Source organism: Bufo gargarizans, chromosome 9 (genome assembly GCF_014858855.1).
Source record: "Bufo gargarizans isolate SCDJY-AF-19 chromosome 9, ASM1485885v1, whole genome shotgun sequence".
Taxonomy (NCBI): Eukaryota; Metazoa; Chordata; class Amphibia; order Anura; family Bufonidae; genus Bufo; species Bufo gargarizans.
This window is the reverse complement of record NC_058088.1, coordinates 192,742,949-192,764,105: the sequence shown is the minus strand read 5'-3', so window position 1 is coordinate 192,764,105 and position 21,157 is coordinate 192,742,949. Positions and strand designations below refer to the sequence as shown.

At 45.0% G+C, this 21,157-nt stretch overlaps 2 protein-coding genes across 2 annotated transcripts in view; both read right to left on the bottom strand.

The window, feature by feature from the left end:
- Window positions 1–5,315: 5,315 nt before the first annotated feature.
- Window positions 5,316–8,560, bottom strand: LOC122919344 (POU domain, class 5, transcription factor 1.2-like). The gene is made up of 5 exons (XM_044268308.1): window positions 7,868–8,560; window positions 6,432–6,543; window positions 6,207–6,337; window positions 5,675–5,839; window positions 5,316–5,591 (listed from the first exon to the last, which is right to left on the bottom strand). The coding sequence occupies exons 1-5, from the start codon at window positions 8,558–8,560 to the stop codon at window positions 5,316–5,318; spliced, it is 1,377 nt and encodes a 458-aa protein (XP_044124243.1).
- Window positions 8,561–16,782: 8,222 nt separating this feature from the next.
- The window catches only part of NPDC1 (neural proliferation, differentiation and control 1), a 47,569-nt gene continuing 43,194 nt past the window's right edge, over window positions 16,783–21,157 (bottom strand). Inside the window, exons 6-9 of the mRNA XM_044305725.1 lie at window positions 20,811–20,895; window positions 20,485–20,564; window positions 20,295–20,394; window positions 16,783–16,981 (exon numbers count right to left, since the gene is read on the bottom strand). Of these exons, the coding sequence (XP_044161660.1) occupies window positions 16,907–16,981; window positions 20,295–20,394; window positions 20,485–20,564; window positions 20,811–20,895 (340 nt within the window). The 3' untranslated portion in view covers window positions 16,783–16,906. The remainder of the gene's footprint in view (window positions 16,982–20,294; window positions 20,395–20,484; window positions 20,565–20,810; window positions 20,896–21,157) is intronic.

The window sequence follows — 21,157 nt, the reverse complement described above, 5'->3', positions numbered from 1 at the left end:
TTTACTGTAAGAGCAGTGAGACTATGGACTCTATACTGTAAGAGCAGTGAGACTATGGACTCTATACTGTAAGAGCAGTGAGACTATGGGACTCTATACTGTAAGAGCAGTGAGACTATGGACTCTATACTGTAAGAGCAGTGAGACTATGGGACTCTATACTGTAAGAGCAGTGAGACTATGGACTCTTTACTGTAAGAGCGGTGAGACTATGGACTCTATACTGTAAGAGCAGTGAGACTATGGACTCTTTACTGTAAGAGCAGTGAGACTATGGACTCTTTACTGTAAGAGCAGTGAGACTATGGACTCTATACTGTAAGAGCAGTGAGACTATGGACTCTTTACTGTAAGAGCAGTGAGACTATGGACTCTATACTGTAAGAGCAGTGAGACTATGGACTCTATACTGTAAGAGCAGTGAGACTATGGACTCTTTACTGTAAGAGCGGTGAGACTATGGACTCTTTACTGTAAGAGCAGTGAGACTATGGGACTCTATACTGTAAGAGCAGTGAGACTATGGACTCTATACTGTAAGAGCAGTGAGACTGTGGACTCTTTACTGTAAGAGCAGAGAGACTATGGACTCTTTACTGTAAGAGCAGTGAGACTGTGGACTCTGTACTGTAAGAGCAGTGAGACTATGGACTCTTTACTGTAAGAGCAGTGAGACTATGGACTCTATACTGTAAGAGCAGTGAGACTGTGGACTCTTTACTGTAAGAGCAGAGAGACTATGGACTCTTTACTGTAAGAGCAGTGAGACTATGGACTCTACTGTAAGAGCAGTGAGACTGTGGACTCTTTACTGTAAGAGCAGTGAGACTATGGACTCTTTACTGTAAGAGCAGTGAGACTATGGACTCTATACTGTAAGAGCAGTGAGACTATGGACTCTATACTGTAAGAGCAGTGAGACTATGGACTCTTTACTGTAAGAGCGGTGAGACTGTGGACTCTTTACTGTAAGAGCAGTGAGACTATGGACTCTATACTGTAAGAGCAGTGAGACTGTGGACTCTTTACTGTAAGAGCAGTGAGACTATGGACTCTATACAGTAAGAGCAGTGAGACTATGGACTCTACTGTAAGAGCAGTGAGACTATGGACTCTACTGTAAGAGCAGTGAGACTATGGACTCTATACTGTAAGAGCAGTGAGACTATGGATTTCTCTGCCTGAGGAGGTGGTGATGGTGAGTACAATAAAGGAATTCAGGAGGGGCCTGGATGTATTTCTGGAGCGTAATAATATTACAGGCTATAGCTACTAGAGAGGGGTCGCTGATCCAGGGAGTTATTCTGATGCCTGATTGGAGTCGGGAAGGAATTTTTTATTTCCGTAAAGTGAGGAAAATTTGCTTCTACCTCACAGTTGTTTTTTTTTGCCTTCCTCTGGATCAACTTGCAGGATGACGGGCCGAACTGGATGGACAGGGGGCTTTTTTTTCGGCCTTATAAACTATGTTACTATGTATATATTTAAAGGGGTCATCACTAGGGATGAGCGAATCGACTTCGGATGAAACATCTGAAGTCGATTTGCATAAAACTTCATTTCAATACTGTACGGAACAAGCGCTCCATACAGTATTAGAATGTATTGGCTCTGATGAGCCGAAGTTATTACTTCACATAGTAACTTTAAAAATTGATTTATACTGTAAAAAAACATTTCCCGAGTTCGTATAGTTTAGTATTGAAACTAAGTTTTATGTGAATCGGCTTCGAATGTTTCATCCGAAGTCGATTCGCTCATCCCTAGTCATCACGTTTCAGTACCCTTAGAGACCATAGCTGCAGCTATCATTTTTTTTGTGTTAAACTTTACTTAAAATTACCCCCCCAGTGTGTATCTTCATCTTCACATATCATGCTTCATATTTTCCCCATTAATCTTTGCAGCAGGCTGGAAAGTAAGACGGGTCAGGCTCAGGTTTCACCTGCTGTGCTGACATCTAGTGGCCAATTTGTAAACTGCAATGAATTAATATTTATTTGCGCAGGACCCAATGTAAAACACCTAACTCAAAAAAAAAAAAATATATATATATTTTTTTTTCCCCACAAGCAACCCATTCCCCCCCCCCCCAAAAAAAAACAAGAAGCTCGCAGGATATCATTTTTTTTCTCCAATTTTATTTAAATCAGTGTTTAGAACAAAAAATATATTTGTGTCTGAGGAGGAAAAAAACACTGGCAAGTTCTTAATTTAGGGGTGTGTGAAATATTACAAAACCATGCTGCCCCTTCCCAAAGTTTCCCCTTCCCCGAACCCTCCCCCACCCGCCCGATCCCCAACACACACAAAATGCAACGTATATATTTTTATTTCTGTGTTCAGTTTATGGCATGAAAATTGGAAAATTTGTGAGAGAGTGAACGGATCACATCCGAACCGAGACAAATGCATAGACTGTAGCGCTGTTCACTAGGCAAGTGTGCACAGCTGGCGATGCGTTTTAGTGTCCCAGTACAGGAAAGAGGCTGAATATAGGAGCCTTCCATGAAACGTTATGCTAATTTCCCAACAAATTGCATCACTTTGACCGGGGTGCTGCGGGGGTGTGAAGGGCACATATGAAACGTGGTGCACAGGAGTAAACCCCAGCAACCTATGGGCTGCGCTCTGGTGTCAGGTTGGTCCCTGTAAGTCGTCTGTGCACAATATTTCATGAATGCCCCCCACAAATCCAATACCTTAGAATAAATAAAAGTGTCACCCCCAGGTTAGAACAGCCTTTATCCCTCGGATTCCAGGTGACGCAATCGGTGATGTCATGGCCGGGTAGAAGGAACAATTTAGTGCAAATAGTAATAAAGTGACTCAGGGACATAAATGATCATCTCTTGGAGACAGATCGGGGAAGAAAAGGCAGTTTTACATATAAAAAGAAATACAAAAGTAACTACTATTGACTTCTGGTCAAATAATTTAACGTATGATCTACAGATAAGAATGGAAACATAATACACAGAGATATCGTATAAGAAAGATGGGGCATGGTATGTAAACTTGGAGAGATGAACTTGAAAACGTATTAATGCCAGGCAGCTGGAGGTAAAGCTGGGAATAAGGCTCATTCAGACGGCCGTATGCTGTCCGCAAAAATACTGAAAGCTATCCCGATCCGCCAAAAAACGGATAGCATTCAGTATTTTTGCGGACCCATAGACTTCAATAGGGCCATATCCTGATTTTCACGGACAAGTATAGGACATGTTTCATTTGTTTTGCGGAACCGTGGAATAGAAAAGGGCCCCATAGAAGTGAATGGGTCAGCACCTAATCCGCAAAAAAACAGATCCGCATTTTTTGCGGATAGCATACGCCCGTCTGAATGAGCCCTAAGCCAAGTCTTGACTGTGAAGTGGAGAGCTTATTAATGCCAGGCAGCTGGAGGCAAAGCTGAGTATGTTATGGTTAAGGGTACTTTCACACTAACGTTACTCTTTTCCGGTATTGAAATCCGGTAAAGGGTCTCAATACCGCAAAAAAAACGCAACAGTTTTGTCCTAATACATTCTGAATGGAAAGCAATCCGTTCAGTATGCATCAGGATGTCCCTTGTACGGTAGTTGACTGGATAAGATACTGCAGCTTGCTGCGGTATTTTTTCTAGCCCAAATCCTGGAATAATACCGCACTTGCCGGATCCGGCATTAATTTCCATAGAGATGTCTTAATGCCGAGTGTCTGCTCAATAGAAGAAGACCAAGATCTAAAACCAAGATGGAGGCATCTCAATGGAGCAAGACCAAATGTTCAAAAAGAGCACCAGTTGGGTACCATATAGGGCAGTGTTTCCCAACCAGTGTGCCTCCAGCTGTTGCAAAACTACAACTCCCAGCATGCCTGGACAGCCTTTGGCTGTCTAGGCATGCTGGGAGTTGTAGTTTTGTAACAGCTGGAGGCACACTGGTTGGGAAACACTGATATAGGGTAACCTCAATATAACCAAGTGTTCCGGAAATTGCCGCATTGCTGGATCTGGGTTTCTAGTCTGCGCATGCGCCAGCATATAGGAGGAACTATCTTCTCTTCTGATCTTTGAAAAAATGTTAATACTGGATCCGTTATTCCGGATGATACGGATCCGTCTAACGGATCCAGAAAAACAAAAGCTATCCGTCTGTATACGGCTTGCCGGAACGCCAGTGTGAAAGTATCCTTAGCCAAACCTTGAAAGATGAACTTGAGAATGTATTGGAAAGATGGGGATTGTACCTTGGCTGGTGAGGTGGAGAGTTTCCTAATGCCAGACAGCTGGAGGTAAAGCTGGGTATAATAGGGTTAAGCCAAGCCTTGACTGGTAAAGTCAAAAACATACTAATGCCAGGAAGCTAGAGGTAAAGCTGTGGAATGTAGGGTTAAGCCAAGCCTTGACTGGTAAAGTGGAGGACGTGTTAATGGCAGGAAGATCAGTAAACTGGAGAACTTAATAATGCCAGGCAGATGGAGGTAAATCTGGATATTGTAGGGTTAAATCAAGCCTTGACTGGTGGAGTGGAGAGCTTATTAATGCCAGGCTGCTAGAGGTAAAGCTGGGTATAATATGGCTGATGTGGAGAACCCATAAATGCCAGGCAGCAGAAGGTAAAGCTGGTTATGACCAAGCCTTGATCGGCAGTGTTTACTAATGCCAGGCAGCAGACGGTAAAGTTAGGTGTTGTACAAGTAAGCCTGACTGGTGAAGTGGTAAGATATTACTTTTTGGAGGAGATTGACTACTGATGGCAGGCAGAAGGTAAAGGTAGTCGTCTAAGTGAGAGACGTAAATATATAAGAAAAGCGCAGATGTGAGGTGGAGCAACAAGCTCTTCACACAAGTCACAGAAATAAGAAAACAACGTCCCGGAGCTGAAAAGTCAACCATCATTTTTCAATATGGTAGCTCCATATTGTCCTCAGTATGTCCACACTTCTCCTCCTCTTCCCGTATTAGGTCTCCATAGACAGGACCCCTAAACATAATATGGTAGGAGGAGATATTGTGGACAATCTGGAGGTACCATATTGAAAAATGACGGGTGACTTTTCAGCCCTGGGTCAGTGTTTTTTTTTCTGACAACTATAATTATGACCACAAATTAGTAGAAGATGAAACTTTATCAGATCAACAGGTTTTTCTTATCCTCAAAGTTACAACACTGAATGGAGAAACAAAAATATGAACACAAGTGACACCAGCAACAAATTCTCTGTGCCCCCCCCCCCCTCCCCAACCCTGCCCCATACATAAAAAATAATACCTAAAATTATATTCTGAAGCTATAAAGGTTTTACATGTCATGACCATGGAGGGGACAACTTCAGCCCGAGTGGTTGGCCATGGGCATTCCATGAGGCACGGTGTGCGGGAATACCTCGCTCTTATGGAAGGCAGGCACATAAAGTGCAGGGTTAGAACCCAGGGAGTTTGGGGCAAAGCCCTGTGAGGTCACCACCTGCTGCAGGGAGAAGGGCCCCACGTTAGGAGGTGAAAGGGACTGAACGACTTCATAGGTTTCACCTCCATTTTCCCTCAGGTAGGGGTGCACCTGCCGTTTTCCTTTCTGTCGACGATTGCAGAACCAAACTCTGACCACCTGTTGGGAAATAGACAAAAACTGTGAAAAAAATGGGCAAAAAAATCTATCCGTCCATTCATCCAATCTTCAGAACCACTTACGTCTTTGTCCATGTTCAGTTCTCTGGCGATCTGGGTGATCTCCTGTGGTCCCGGCTTTGAGCAATGCAAAAAATAGTTCTCTAGACTCCGTTTCACATTATTCTCGATGCTGGTTCTGTGTTTTCTCTTCTGGGCTTGTGGCAGGACCTGCCCCCGACTAATGATCTTTTGGGTAAAAAAAAAACCAGACAATAAATTTTTTGTACATATCAATTACTCAGGTTTCCTGACTCCATCCTTGGACCCCTAACCCGTGAACAAAGGACCACTTTTTGATGTTGGTGCTAAAGTCCTCATAGTTTAATGACCTAGCCACCAATTCTTTGCAGGTGAGAACTATATGACCCTCATGATGGCTTCCATCGCCCTAAGTTGTGGTGCCCACTTATAAGGGTGCTCTGAATAGGTTCACGTCATCCATTGGGGGGCAAATAGGGTCTGGAGACCAACATGAACCTACTAGGTAAGTTTTAGCCACCACAAGAGTCAGTGGTAACCCTACTGGATCTCAACTTTCCCAAAGTCTACTAACCTCTTGCAGATTCTCATTATTCTCCACCTCATGCAGCCAGCTCCGCAGTAATGGCTTCAGCTTGCACATGTTCTTGAAGCTCAACTGTAAGGACTCAAAGCGACAGATGGTCGTCTGACTGAAGGTTTTGCCTGAAAGACGAAAGAGAAGATTTCAAATTCTCAAGATCTTAAACAATGATCTCCAGCCAGGTCTCCCAAGACATAGCTCGACATGGGACCTTACCAAAAAGGATTCCTAGAGCATAGCCAACATCTGCTTGTGTGTACCCCAGGGTGATTCTCTTGTGTTTCAGATCTTTAGCAAACTGTTCCATCTCGGAAGATGTTGGAGCTTCCTGCAAGAGGTAATGCAAGCAATATTGGGTATAACTCATTTCTCAATTGATTGATTACCAGCCTGGCAGAAAAGGGCAACTCAGTTATTTGTAGGTCTACAGATCTAGATGTTCATCACTAATGTAGACATCGTGAGCGCATGTAGGCTGAGAGAAGGTGAAAACGTTTTTGGAAGTCATTAGTTCTGGAGTTGTAGAGCTCCACATAAAACATATGGTCCCACACACATTAGAGTCCTTCAGTCTAATATTTAAAGCTAAACATGGAGTGTGCTCCATGATGAGGAACTGTCTGGAACAGGGCTCTGATGTGTGTGCCTCCAGCTGTTGCTAAATTAAAACTTCCAGCATTCCCAGAAAGCCAGGGAGAGACACAGGTGGAGACCAGGTCTAGATCAGGGATGGCCAACCTGAGGCTCTACAGCTGTTGCAAAACTACAACTCCCAGCATGCTCAGACTGCCTACAGCTATCAGCCTACAGCAGGGCATGGTGGGAGTTGTAGTTTTACAACAGCTGGAGAGCCACAGGTTGGCCATCCCTGGTCTAGATTATCAAGCTCTGGCACCCAACAAGTTCTGGAGCTCGAGAACTTAATTTAACAGTATAGCTAGGTTATAAATACGGCAGTATATAGCAAGTTCAGGAGCTCGGCCAAGGTGGAACACAATCATTGTTACAAGATCAAGAGTTAGGTTGAAGGTGGAGTTACCCTAATAGAACAATAGACGGGCGTAGTACAAGATGGAGTCTGTTCAATAGAAGACGACCAAGATCTAAAACCAAGATGGAGATATCTCAATGCAACAAGACCAAAAGTTCAAAAAGAGCACCAGTTAGGTACTATATAGGGTAACCTCAATATAACAATACCAAGGTTTTCAGTACTATATAGGGTGACTGATATAACAACACCAAAAGTTCAGTGTTGTACAGGGTGACAAGAATATAAAAAGACCAAGAGTTCAGAGCTATATGGGCCTCCTTAATATAACAAGACCAAAACTTTATTGCTATATAAGGGATCAGTACAACAAAACCCACAAATTCATCAACTACAACAGTCTCCTTGACATTTCAACAACCAAGAGTCCAACATCATACAGGGTCAATTTGGTTTAATCTTTAAAAATACTTACAAATGCCCTCAAATATCATTAAAAAAACCTCTAGGTTGATTAACGAAGGAATCTTATTACAACCTACAGGAACCTCATGATCAGGTGCAAACCAAACATAATATTCTATATCTTCTTGGGTAGCCACTGGAGTCAGATAATGGGAATAGTGGTAGAGTTGGCATGAGATGGCCACAGTAGACTTACCTCTTCGTTGTCGCTGCAGATACCCTCACTACCCCCACTGGACATGCTCCTCGGGGTGCTGTTGTTGTGGCCACTGGACACTGAGCTGGTGGCACTGCTACATCTGCTGTTCTCCATACTGGAGAGACCACTCTCTAAGGCTGCATTAGGGCTTTGGTTAGAAGGGAATTGATGAACAGGGTCGGTGCCTTGCGCCTTGCCATTGTCTTCAGGCTTGATGGGAGCTGTTGTACTGCCACCATTTGGGGTAGAAGGCCAGAAGGTTTCAGCACCCCATGGCTGGTTATAGAAAGATGCAGTGGGGGCATTGGGGGTTGGGGGGCTACACTTGGCTGTTGGAGAAGGTGCTTTGATTTCTGATGTCTCCTCTCTTTCTCTCTTGGGGTTCCTCTTGTTGTCTACTTGGTTGGACATCTGCTCTCTTGGTTGCAACTGCCCGCCATGGATGCCTAGGGTCTGGCTGGCAGGGTCCAATTGTGGCAGGTTGTTCCAGGGCATGACCTGAGCTGAGCAATCTCCCACAGCTTGCACGCTGAGTTCACCATAGTCTGATTTCATGGCAGAGAAAGGGAAGAAAGGCTGGTGATGGTGGTGGCTGATGCCAGGGTATCCGGTCATGTTGTATTGGCAGTTGGCGTCTTGCATCAGTCCAGAGCTGTGGGTGAAGGGTTGGAAGGTCTGTTGGTTGTACATGGTGAGAGGAACTTAAAATGTCCAACACTGTACTCAGGCCTGTGGAGTTACTTAACAAGTTGAGTTGACCTTGGAGATCCTCTCATCATCTTCTTCTAATCCTTGGATTTGCAATTAACCGAGTAGTCGGTCAATGTTGTCTTACCTAAAGCCCCATGCAAAAAGTTCTCTTTGGTCCCTAGGGAGGACAAGGTGGAGGAGATGATCACCTGCAAATCAGTGAAAGTTCCATAAAGCTCTTGGTTGTAGAAGCAAAAGCAGTCTGATCTTAAAAATGTCTTCTTCCTGCAGGTCCCCAGTGGACCTCTACTCTGAGAAAGGAGACCTCCTTGCTGGAAGGTGTTTGTCTTACAGTTGTCTTAGCATTAATCTAATTCAATAAGATAGGAGCCAGAGACCCCTCCTCCCCCCGGGTATGGTAATTGACCTCCTAGGCGATTGGCCCTCTTACAAACAAATGACTCCCCTTCCAGAGACCATGAATAGGGGTAAAGAAAGAGTAAACAGATTGGAAATGGGGGATTGTGGTCCAGTAATGTGATCTTCTTGGGGTTAAACCTCCCTGTGTTCTGGGACCCCAAACCTTTGGTCAACAGGTTACCTCGGTAAACATCTACTGTAAAATGTCTCACTGGTCCACGAATGTACACACACAGGCAAATGAATATTCAGTCAGTCATTCAGGACTACAACCCCAAACTTCAGCGACAAATCACCAATGAGAGTCATTTCCTAAACATTAGATGTAATAAAGCCATTTACTGCCAGCAGGTAGAGAGCTGTGACCTGTGCCCGGAGAGGCTTCACATGTGTGTGCTAATGATAGATACACAGATAGATACATAGATAGATGGAGGAGAGATAGATAGATACAAGATAGATGAGAGATAGATAGATAGATAGATAGATAGATAGATGAGAGATAGATAGATACAAGATATATAGATAGATAGATAGATACAAGATATATAGGATACAAGATATATAGGAGATAGATACACAGATAGATAGATATTAGGTAGACAGAAAGATGAGAGATAGATACAAGATATATAGGAGATAGATACATAGATAGATAGATAGATACAAGATATATAGGAGATAGATAGATACGAGATAGATAGATAGATAGATAGATAGATACAAGATATATAGGAGATAGATAGATACAAGAAAGATAAAAGATAGATGAGAGAGAGAGAGATACAAGATAGATAGATGAGAGATAGATAAGAGATAGATACAAGATAGATACAAGATAGATACAAGATAGATACATAAGAGATATATAGATAGATACAAGATAGATAGATGAGAGATAGATAACAGATAGATAGATAGATACAAGATAGATATATAGATACAAGATAGATGAGAGATATATGAGATAGATACAGATATGAATAGATAGATGATACAAATGAGCAAGATGATAGAGAAATAGATATTTTATACGTAGATATGATGTTTTGTTTATATCACAATGTGTTTTGTAAATTGTTACAATATGAAAGCTGGTGGAGCTGTATAGACATGGAAGGTAGGTAGGTAGGTAGATATTCTATGATCCATGCAGCATTCAGACGTATCGCTGGGGGGTATTTAGACATGGGATGGGGCAGTGATCAGACCCTCAGGTGAAGGAGAACCCGGCCGCTTCCTGCGTTATTGGATCCAACATGAAAAACCTTCCCCTATGAGTAAAGGGGGTCATGTACGGACCCCACCAAGTGCTGGACCCAGACCTGGGAATCTTGTTATGGGCTGATAGAAGCCCCCGGGCCCATGTTTACTCTTCTCTGGGGTCAGACAGGCCGGGCTGAGATAAGAGGGGGGGCTATAACTGGCTTTATAAAGTTTGGCGTAGTTGTTGACGATGATGACTTTCTGCTCTGCCAGCCATGAGGGGGTTAAATAGATTAATTAAAGGTTGTCTTTGTTGATTGTGATCCAGTAACCTTATTAGGACCTGAAGCCTCCTAATCACATTACCTCAGGTCAGATCTCCCCAGTCCGGTCTAATCCCGTCTCCTGCAGCCGCTTGTGAAAATAATACCGCACTCTAGAGGGGTGTGAAGACTTTTCCAGTGTTACAGTAAGAGGTCGAGTAGAGCTCATAGGGTCACAGTGCCCACTGGGCGGCCATTTTTTTGGAAATATCTGCTATGTTGGGTGTTGTTAACTCCCCCAAGGGATGAACACCAATTAATTAGTCACGGTTTTTCAACCTTAAAAAAATATTGATCCGCCACCGGATAGCTGGATGTTATGTTGGAGCAGCCATAGGGGTGTGTTTATTTTTGCATCTGGGTATGGTACATGTTATGGTCTCACATGAGCCACCATCTGAGGACTTGCCGATTGTCTTGAGAAGGATGGCGCCCTGTGGACAGCCCCTGCTCCGCTCACCACAGGGGGGCACAAAACCTCCAGGACTTTGATTCATTGTTAGCAGGCACAGGTCCATCCCCCGTCCCGCTGACCCCCTCCCCAGGACCCAAAACAGCTTTAAACTAGATTCTCCGCATTCCAGGAGCTCCGTCCATTCAGGGCTGAAGGCAAGACCCTAAACCTGTGACTTTGAACCTGCTGGGCCATTGACGCTTCATCCATGTACTGTATCCCCAATTCTGGAGCTCCCCAAAAAATCCTCCACTTTGTATTGTGAGGTGGGGTATGCCTGCACCCCACTGTTTGTTCTATCTGGGGATGGGCAATTTTTGACTTTTCCCACCAGTCTTTAGGAGAAGCACCAGCTCAAGGGCCTGACCAGTCTAGACTCCCCCAGACAGAACATTACCCATCCCGCCCGACGGCCACTTATCTATATACTCAATTGAATTATTTGGATTTGACTAAATTTTCTTCAAATGAAAAAAGTTTTTGGGCATTTTTTACAATCTACCTTTACAATTTGCATTTTTAAAACTATACTGTTAAAATGTGCACATTTTGACAAATTTATTTAAAAAATGTGCACATTTTGACAAATGTATTTAAAAAATGTGCACATTTTGACAAATGTATTTAAAAAATGTGCACATTTTGACAAATTTATTTAAAAAATGTGCACATTTTGACAAATTTATTTAAAAAATGTGCACATTTTGACAAATTTATTTAAAAAATGTGCACATTTTGACAAATTTATTTAAAAAATGTGCACATTTTGACAAATTTATTTAAAAAATGTGCACATTTTGACAAATTTATTTAAAAAATGTGCACATTTTGACAAATTTATTTAAAAAATGTGCACATTTTGACACATTTGCTTTTAAAATGTGTAAATTTTGACACATTTGCTTTTAAAATGTGTAAATTTTGACACATTTGCTTTTAAAACTGCAAATTTTGACAAATTTCCTTTTAAAAAGTGTAAATTTTGACAAATTTACTCTTAAAATGTGCAAATTTTCGTTTAAAATTAGCAAAATTTTACTAACTTACTTTTAAAATGTGCAATTTTTTTTACTAATTTACTTTTAAAATTTGCAATTTTTTTTTTTACACATTTACTTTCAAAATGTGCAAATTTGCTAATTTACCTCAACAGGGGTTTTCTGAGACTTTACTACTGATGACTTATGCTCAAGATAGGTGATCAGTATGTGATCTGTGGGGGTCGGACACCTGGGACCCCCGCCGATCAGCTCTGCGGCTTTTCCTAGACCAGTGACGTTCATCAGTCGTGTGGTCTACGAGCAGCTCAGCTCCGAGCGCGATATGAAGCACGGCGCCGACGGGAGCACCAATGCCTTCTCAAACAGCTGATCGGCGGGGATCCCAGAGGATAGGTCATCAGTTATAAAATCTTGGAATACCTTTTTAAAATTGCATTTATAAAAAAAAAAATTGGGCAACTTATTAAAAAATAAAAATGAATTTTTTTTAAAAACAAAAACGATGCACAACGCAGTGTAGTTTGCCCCCAGGACGCCCTCTCTCGGGTTGGTGCCGGTTTCACCACATTTGTACATCGGGACGATCTGTTGTGGGTAGTTGGGTTCCCACCCAAAACACATAATTGAAAGGGCACAATAGACGGGGGGGTGACTGCATTCAGTCATTTCCCCAGCACAGGCCCCAGTGTTTTGGGTCCAGTTTTCCTCGCCCCACCCTCGGACCCCTGTGGGTCTCGTGTACAGACTTACTGGGGATTACCACATTACTGCCAAAAACAGTGAAAGTAGGTGTTCACTTATTATAATGAAGAAGGGCCATTTCCATAAAAACTTATCAGTGTCTGGGAAAGATGGGTGATGGCCAATATGGCCTCCGACACGTCCACCTAAGGGCACTGCTCATTCATGGAGCAGAGAACAGGTCATTCGGGGGCTTTACTTGATTCCTGTGTCATGCTCCGCCCCTTTAGTGCATTCATTTTGCCTGGATTGTCCCTATAAGGAATTAAAGGGATTCTCCAGGACAATATAATATGCATTCTTCAATAAGCTTTATTTACACTGACAGAGGATCCCTTTAAAGGTACATGTCTATTTGGGGTGTCTGGGCCTAACAGCATGCACTTGTTTAGTCGGTGTGTCCCTCTAAGGCAGGGGTGCACAACGTTTCCCGGTTGGGGGCCACATTGCCAGACTGAACCAATGACGAGGGCCGAAATTAAAATTTAAAGGTGTATTAACTGAAATATTGTACTTATGGCAGATTGAACACACATTATATACCATTAATGTCTAGTTTCACTTCCAGGACTCCCATCTAATGGGAGAATTACATGAAAAATGCATGTGAGCAGCCACAAGACATAGGCATAAATGTGTGTTACCAGATGGTTGGGGGCCGCACAGAATGGTATCAAGGGCCGCATGTGGCCCCCGGGCCGCAGGTTGTGCACCCCTGCTCTAAGGGAATCTGCAGGACTGTATGCGTTCTACAATAAACTTTATTTATACAGTCAGAGGATGCCTTTAAGTTATAGGTTCATTTAGAGTGTCCCGTGTCATGCCCCACCCCTTTAGGCTCTGCTCTAGACCTAAAACAGTGTATCCGTTTTGCTTGGAGTATCCCTTTAAGGAATTAAAGGGATTCTCCAGAGCCGTATGCGCTTTTCAATACACTTTACTTAGGACGAGGATCCCTTTAAGGTATATAGGGACAGTGTGGCAAATATAAGATCTATTTATCTGATCCCAGAGTCGGATTCCTCCACAGTCCTCCCAAGGAATGCTTTAAAGGTCTCATCAAAAAGATCGGGGTATGAAGATCAAGGCGAGTGCGTTGGGAGTTTGGGGAGGGGAAAGAGATTTCAGCATGTGAAAGAAGACTCACCGGGGACTTAAAAAAAAAAAAAGACCCCCAGGGCGCGAGAGGAGAGGGGGGTCCAGGTGGAAACACATGCAGATGCCACTGATCACAGGTGTAATTGGTTTCCTCTTCCTAGAATTTGGGGACAAAAACAAAAAGAAACAAAGTTTCAAAATAAAAACACAAAAAAACTTTAATTAACTTTAACAGAACGGGACTGAATGGAGTCTCCATAGGATGCTCAGTGCTGGGGACTTGAAGAGGGGGATGGTGAGGGTTGTAGTCTGCTATCCATACACAGAGACAATTAGGGTGGTCATGTCCGTCCCGACCCTTTTACATCCATGCATTGCTCCCCCCTCCCAATACTCTGGCATTATGGATTATCAGATATTCTGGATTATCGGACGGCCATTCACTGATAAGCACAGAGAACTTCAGAGGCCCAAAATCCGCAGCTCCATGGCGGCTGTGGGTCATGTGACTTCAATGCGCTCCTATAGCGGAAGCGTGGTCAGCACTCTTGTAGTTGTCAGAGGCAATCGGAAATCAGAAGCATTTCCCCATCCCAGATTATCAGACGCCGGATTAGAGGAAACCATCAACTCCGATGGACAATCCCTCAAATTGTTTGGGAAGTAAAATTTATTTAATGTCCGGTGACACTCTATCCTCTCTGGCATGGACTGAATAAAAATCTGTTCATGAACAGAATGCCAGAAGGACAGTTAGTGACTGACACAGACAGTGCAGATTATGCTTCTATGTGCAAATCGAGGGCTGGAGAAATCTGGGGAACCATCCTACTCTTTGGCCTGATTCACAGTACCAGGCTCGGTCTGGGAGACACAACGTGTGCGTCGGCCACATCCCCGGACCGACCGCGGCTCCCCGAACTGACGGCATGATAGTGATTTATGATGCAGAGAGTTCCTATCCGATCGTGGGGCTATTGTACTGTACTCACAGGTTTGAGCTGAGACCCTAAATTGAAGGTGGGATACCCAAAACTAGTGTAACACCCATCGGAGGGTTGGAGGCGGACGTCAGGGGTTGTCACCCGTCGGACCCAGCTTTTCCCAAGAAATGAGACCAATGCACCGAAATAAATAAAACGTCTAATTATATTGGTAAGGAAACAGGAGCGGAACAGCATCTGCAAGAGGAAGGACACGGACGCACACGGAATAATTCTCTGATATTTTACAATTTGTGCAAAGAAAAAAAAAAGAAATAATAATAACAATAATAATAGTCACCGTTCTCAGCTGTGATTGGTGGAATCTACAAGTAGTGCAATACGGATAAGAAACAGCGCCCCCTGCTGAGCAACCTTATATTCAGATACAAAACCTCGTCACCAGCGCTAGATTTGGTCAACGCCCACGCGTATGGCGGAGAACACATGGGACTGATCCGGGATCGGGGTGACAGGCTACAGAGGTCTATGGTCTTAAAGGGGGCCTCCAATTTTAATATCTTTCATCACCCCCAATCTACATGTGGCAGCACAAACTTGGTCACCTCTGGTACAACAGATGCAATCTGTATGATGACACCAGATGTGATCACCAGGGACGGGGCTAAAAATGAGCTGCCGCCACTAGCGGGTGCAGGATTGGCTTTAATCCTATATATATGCTTGTAGGGTTGCACGATGGTCATATAGATTGGAAATGATCCAAAAGGTGACAATGAGGACCCAGTGCCCCCCTATTAGGGCATATAGCGGTAGACAGGGTGTTCTCCAACTGGGATTGCCCTCCATTAGTCTAAGCCAGGCATGCTCAACCTGCGGCCCTCCAGCTGTTGCAAAACTACAACTCCCATCATTCCCAGACAGCCTACAGCATGGCATGGTGGGAGTTGTAGTTTTACAACAGCTGGAGGGGCCGTAGGTTGAGCATCCCTGGTCTAAGCAAAGAGTACGCAGACCCTGTGCATCCACATAGGAATGGGATGCATAGGACTGCTATGATGGGACAGTAATCTAGCGCTCGCTATCTACTGCAGTGTCCGATAGGTGGCCATGCACCTTAGATAGGTACGTCAGGCTCAGCCAAGCATGCATGTGAGAGGAGGATAGGCCTCTGCTAGAAATATCTGGCCGCAGCTCATCTCCCATGAAAATGAAAAAGTTGGGCATCCCCCGGACACTGGGAGAGTCACGGCACCCCCATACACATTAGAGAACCGGCCCATCTAAGCAAAAATGGCCACTTTCGTCTAATGTTTATGGCCAGAGCCTCTGTAGCCTGACACACTGAACCGTAAAGGGGCAGCGAAACTGCTTCTACTCGAATGTCCCCTAGTACATGCCCCACACAGATGTGCGCACGCGTATGTGGGGTCAGGCGTTTCCACATTGCTATATTCTGACATAACTGCACAGGTCGTATCCAAGGGACCTGCCAGTCAGAAGAGAGCGGAGCTACCCCTTTAAAGCAGATTACACTATTAAGGCCTAGAATTATCTTATCATCCTGCTACCAAATATATCAAGAATATATCATTTTTTTTCTTCTTCCCGTAAAGGCCTATTTTCTGGACAAAATAGACAGCGACGTAAACCATGAAGGGAGTATGGCTTTAAAGGCCAGGCGAGTAACGGATACAAGGTATATATCTATAGGGTTACATAACATTATGCTTATAAAAGTGCAAATGTCAATTAGAGAAGTAACAATCATCTTCTTGAGCTCCGGACAAGAGAACTGGTATGAATGAGAAGCTGCCGAGCTGCAGACTGGCTCTGTGCACCTACAGGAACAACCAGTTCTAGTCCGAAGTGGCCTCGCTGCCGTGACCATCCCACGTTCCTCAGGGAAGATTGAAATAAAAGCTGAAAAATAGACAGTGGTCGGAGTATCCGGACGATGTGTCGTCGCTGGCTTAACAGTCTTGCTTTCGTCCCCGTGAGTGGAGAAGGAAGGCGGAAAATTGTCTTTTTGCAAAAAAAAAAAAAAAAAAAGAACGGTTGATCACACTCAGTAAAATCTCTGGGTTTGGTTCACGTCTTGAGAGCAATTTTTTCCGGAACTGGGTTTGGTTTGGATACGAGTCTGCAGGAGGAGGTGTCTAATGCGGGCCGTTGGTCGCGTGGTGCAGGGAGGAGTCGTCAAAGAGCGGGTTTTTTACCTCCATTTCGCCTGTCTGAAAAAGAAAGCCAAGTCAGGGGCCATCAGGTATCACCTAGGACAGGCATGCTCAACCTGCGGCACTCCAGCTGTTGCAAAACTACAACTCCCAGCATGCCTGAACAGCCTACAGCAGGGCATTGTAGGAGTTGTAGTTTTACAACAGCTGGAGGGCCGCAGGTTAAGCATGACAGAAAACGGGCCAAAACAAGTAAGCGGGGATACCGAAGTAAGCGAGGCCTGCAATACCATAGTGCAGCATAGAATAAGAACCAAATACCGCAGGACAGCACAAAATACCACTGCCCCAGCCACAGTATTCAACTGTATCACTGTCATGAGGACGGTAGTACAGTTGAGTTCAGGAGGGCACCTGGGACCGTTGAGCATCAGATTATTATATACCTGGCCTGCGGCCTTTAAGAGGGCTTGAGTAGCCCCCTGGGCATCGGTCAATCCGCCCCTGACTGTATGAGGGCATGTGGATGTGACAGACGGGGGAGCTCTCACTCTGTGAATAAGACAGGATCTGGATGCCTCTGGGACCTCTATTGCTAGGCCACTGGCACCGTCCGCTTGTGGCACTTCTATTCTCTGTTGGTCTGAGTCTGGGCCCTTCTGCATCCTTTGCACCAACTATGCCCCCACCTGTAACTACGGGCTTCTCATGGCATGGCGCTCAGTTCTTACTGCTCCCTCCGCAGCTCTGCCTCCTGTAGTGGGGCCTATGAGGTTAGAGGTTCTGCACCCCATATAGGATTTCCCCCTGGCAGCACCCTCCTTAAAGGGTCGGGGTGCCAATCCCTGTTGCACTTCTATGGCTACCCCACGATTCTGCTGGAGACGGTGCAGACAAACAGAGCATATGTTAAACAGAGGGGTAAGAACAGGAACTGGTAGCTAATCCCGAGGACAAAAACAGCAAAGAGCCTCTGACAGGCTTCATCTGAGCCCCGGCCGTCATAGCCGCACATTGAAAGCTTTCACTGGGAGCCCCCCGTGGAGCCCTTGTGTCTGTAACACTTTACCTTGTAACAAGGCTCATCAATGGCGGCATTGTTTCCTGAAAGGATCTATCATACTGGGGCAGCTTGCAAACAAGCAGCGGTGATGGCAAAGCTTTTATCCCGTAATGTTATATGATGAAGGTTGTTTAATATCGCACGCTACGCCCACTGGCAAATGGTATAATTATACAGCGACTGTAGGACTACGCCACCGAACTAATAGGCAGCGCAGGGGATTCTACAACATATAGGAGCGGTGATAATGGACGGGTAATGGAGTGTGAGCCATTCATAACGTCCTTCACGTCTACTACACAGGGCTTTCCGCTGGGACGGATGTAAAGGATACAACCTACAGAAGAAGCTTGCTGCATTTTAAAATGTTTTACTTCTACCCATTTAGTATGTATGTAGATAGACCCTTCATGATAAAAAGACTCCAGGGGCTGCCACCTGATCTCTTGGAGGAAGGGATTACATATACGTGTCCTGGCAGAGTATGACCCCCTACGTGAAGTCATGTGCTTCCATCACACCCAGTCCCGGAGGACCGCTGCTGTCAAACAGGATTACAACCCCTATTAACAAGCCTTCCCTGCCGGGGTCCCTGTACTACATAGCTGAATCCTATACATACAGCCGGCGTCTCGCTGGACACAAGCCCTTGCATAGTGCTTAAAAGGGGTCATCTGGGATTGATGGCCTTTCCTAACAGCCGACCAGATCGTGGGGGTCCGACTTTCTGCACCTTAACTGATTGAAGAAGCCGCTGTGCTCACTTAAAGGGGTTGTGTCGCTTCAGCAAGTGGCATTTATCATGTAGAGAAAGTGGATACAAACCGCTTACTAATGTATTGTGATTATCCATATTGCTTCCTTTGCTGGCTGGATTCATTTTTCCATCACATTATACACTGCTCGTTTTCATGGTTACGACCACCCTGCAATCCATCAGTGGTGGTCGTGCTTGCACACTATAGGAAAAAGCATCGGCCTCTCTGGTGGCCGGGACCGTGGGAGCTCACATAGGCTGGTGCTTTATCCTATAGTGTGCAAGCACGACCACCCCTGATGGATTGCAGGGTGGTCATAACCATGGAAACAAGCAGTGTATAATGTGACGGACAAATGAATCCAGCCAGCAAAGGAGGCAATATGGACAATTACTATATATTAGTAAGTGCCTTGTATTAACTTCCTCTACATAATAAATGCTATTTGCTGAAGTGACACAACCCATTTAAGCTTCAGTGACAGCTGCAGCCTCCTTAGCACATTTTCGTCCAATGGATAGCGGCTGTGCTTGGTATTGCGCTGCGCCTAGGTCATGTGACTGAAGTACGGCGACGTCACATGCCTAGGCACCCAGGGAGTGTAGCGGTCTCTTCAAACAGCTGATCGGTGTTGGGGCCGGTGTTCCGTGATATTTCCCTACCCATGACATTTTCCTACCCTTGTCACTTCCTGTTGTGACGCGGCCGCACCGGACATGACGTTCCCAGCTTTGGAAGGAGGTGTGCCGCGCCGCACAGGCGCACAACGACGGGGTAGGGAAATTTCACAGCAGAGTTGGGGAGAAGGGGCCACCGAATACGCTTGCGCCTTACCTCTCAGCTGGACACCAGCCGACACTGCGCATGCGCCGGGAGCCTCAGCAGCTGTTAGAGGGTAGGGAAAAATTACGGGCCAGTGCGCAAGCGCGGCTAACCACTCCCGTTGGGATACACCGTGCGCGCGCACCAGCGGACAGGAAGATCTCCTATACCGAACATCCATCCGATCACCGCGCCTGCGCAGTGTGGGAGTAGTGAGATCTGAAGGCCATTTGTTCTGTTAAATCTCCCTACCACTTACTGCGCACGCGCGGTGTCTGATCATCTGGAGCCGCCTGAGGTAAGGCGCAAGCGTATTAGGTGGCCCCTTCTCCCAAACCCTGGTGTGAAATTTCCCTACCCCATCGTTGTGCGCCTGCGCGGCACGGCACACCTCCTTTCAAAGCTGGGAACGTCATATCCAGTGCGGCCGTGTCACAACAGGAAATTACGACGGTAGGGCAATTTCACGGGTAGGGAGATAACACAGACATGTAGTTCATGTCAAAGCTGCCGCAGAACAGACGATCAGCTGGGGTGCAGGGTGTTGGACCCCCCACCGATCAGTCAGTAATGGCCTATCTTTAGGATAAGCCATCACTGATAAAGAAGTGGACAACCCCTTTGAATATGGGTGAAGATAAGTCAATGGCAAAGTAGGATCATGTGCATCACTAGACTTGCCATTCAGAATTGTGCTAAGCAATGTACGACCAGCAAATGTACTTACTGGGGCTAATCCTGGGCACTCGTATACTGTGAAGTCTCCATCCTCGTTCTCCTCGTCTGATGTGACGGCAGAATCCGGGTGTTTCAGCTCATCTTTATTTCTTTAAAAAAAATATATAATAATAATAATTTATGGGTCACATGACTACAGGCCACACCCACAGTGTCCACATTATTACAGTAGAACTCACTTCTCCATCGAGATCATCTGCTGCTTTTGGTGTTGGTAGTGATACATTTGGGCATTTTGTGCCAATTTTTTATCACCGGGCTGAAAGCAAGAACAAAAATGAATTAGAAAAAGAAAAGCAAATGGCAACCAGTCGTCCGTCTGTCCAGAGCAGTCCCATACCCAGCTTTCCTGAATGGCAGATCTGCCTTGATAAATGGCGACATAGAAGATGCCAGATGTGACGACATGTTTGGAAGCTGCAATAGCAGCCATAATGTCACCCAGCTTTCCCAGAAACAGATATAACATGACAGAAGAGGGCGAGTTTTATGTTCTGTGACATACCGACGACTTCTCATATGGCGGGGGAGGAGACTGCTTGTATGCGGGGTAGTCTGTCCGTTCTGCCAACTTTATATCCTTTCGCATCCTAGAGAGGAATAAGTACAAAGAATTAGCACTGGAGTACAGGTTCCTGTGCGCAACATCAGCCCGACACCCTGTAACTCAGAACAGGGCTCATAGATGCCCAACCAGTTTTTGGCGGCCAGGTCAGGCGGACAGAAGGACCTTTCACATGGGCCGACGGAAGGAAATGCAAGCGTTGTCCTTGCCTTACGATAATCAGTACATGATGTGCAGGAATGACCAGGTAAGGACTATAGAAAGGTGGTCACATAGTAAATGCCCTT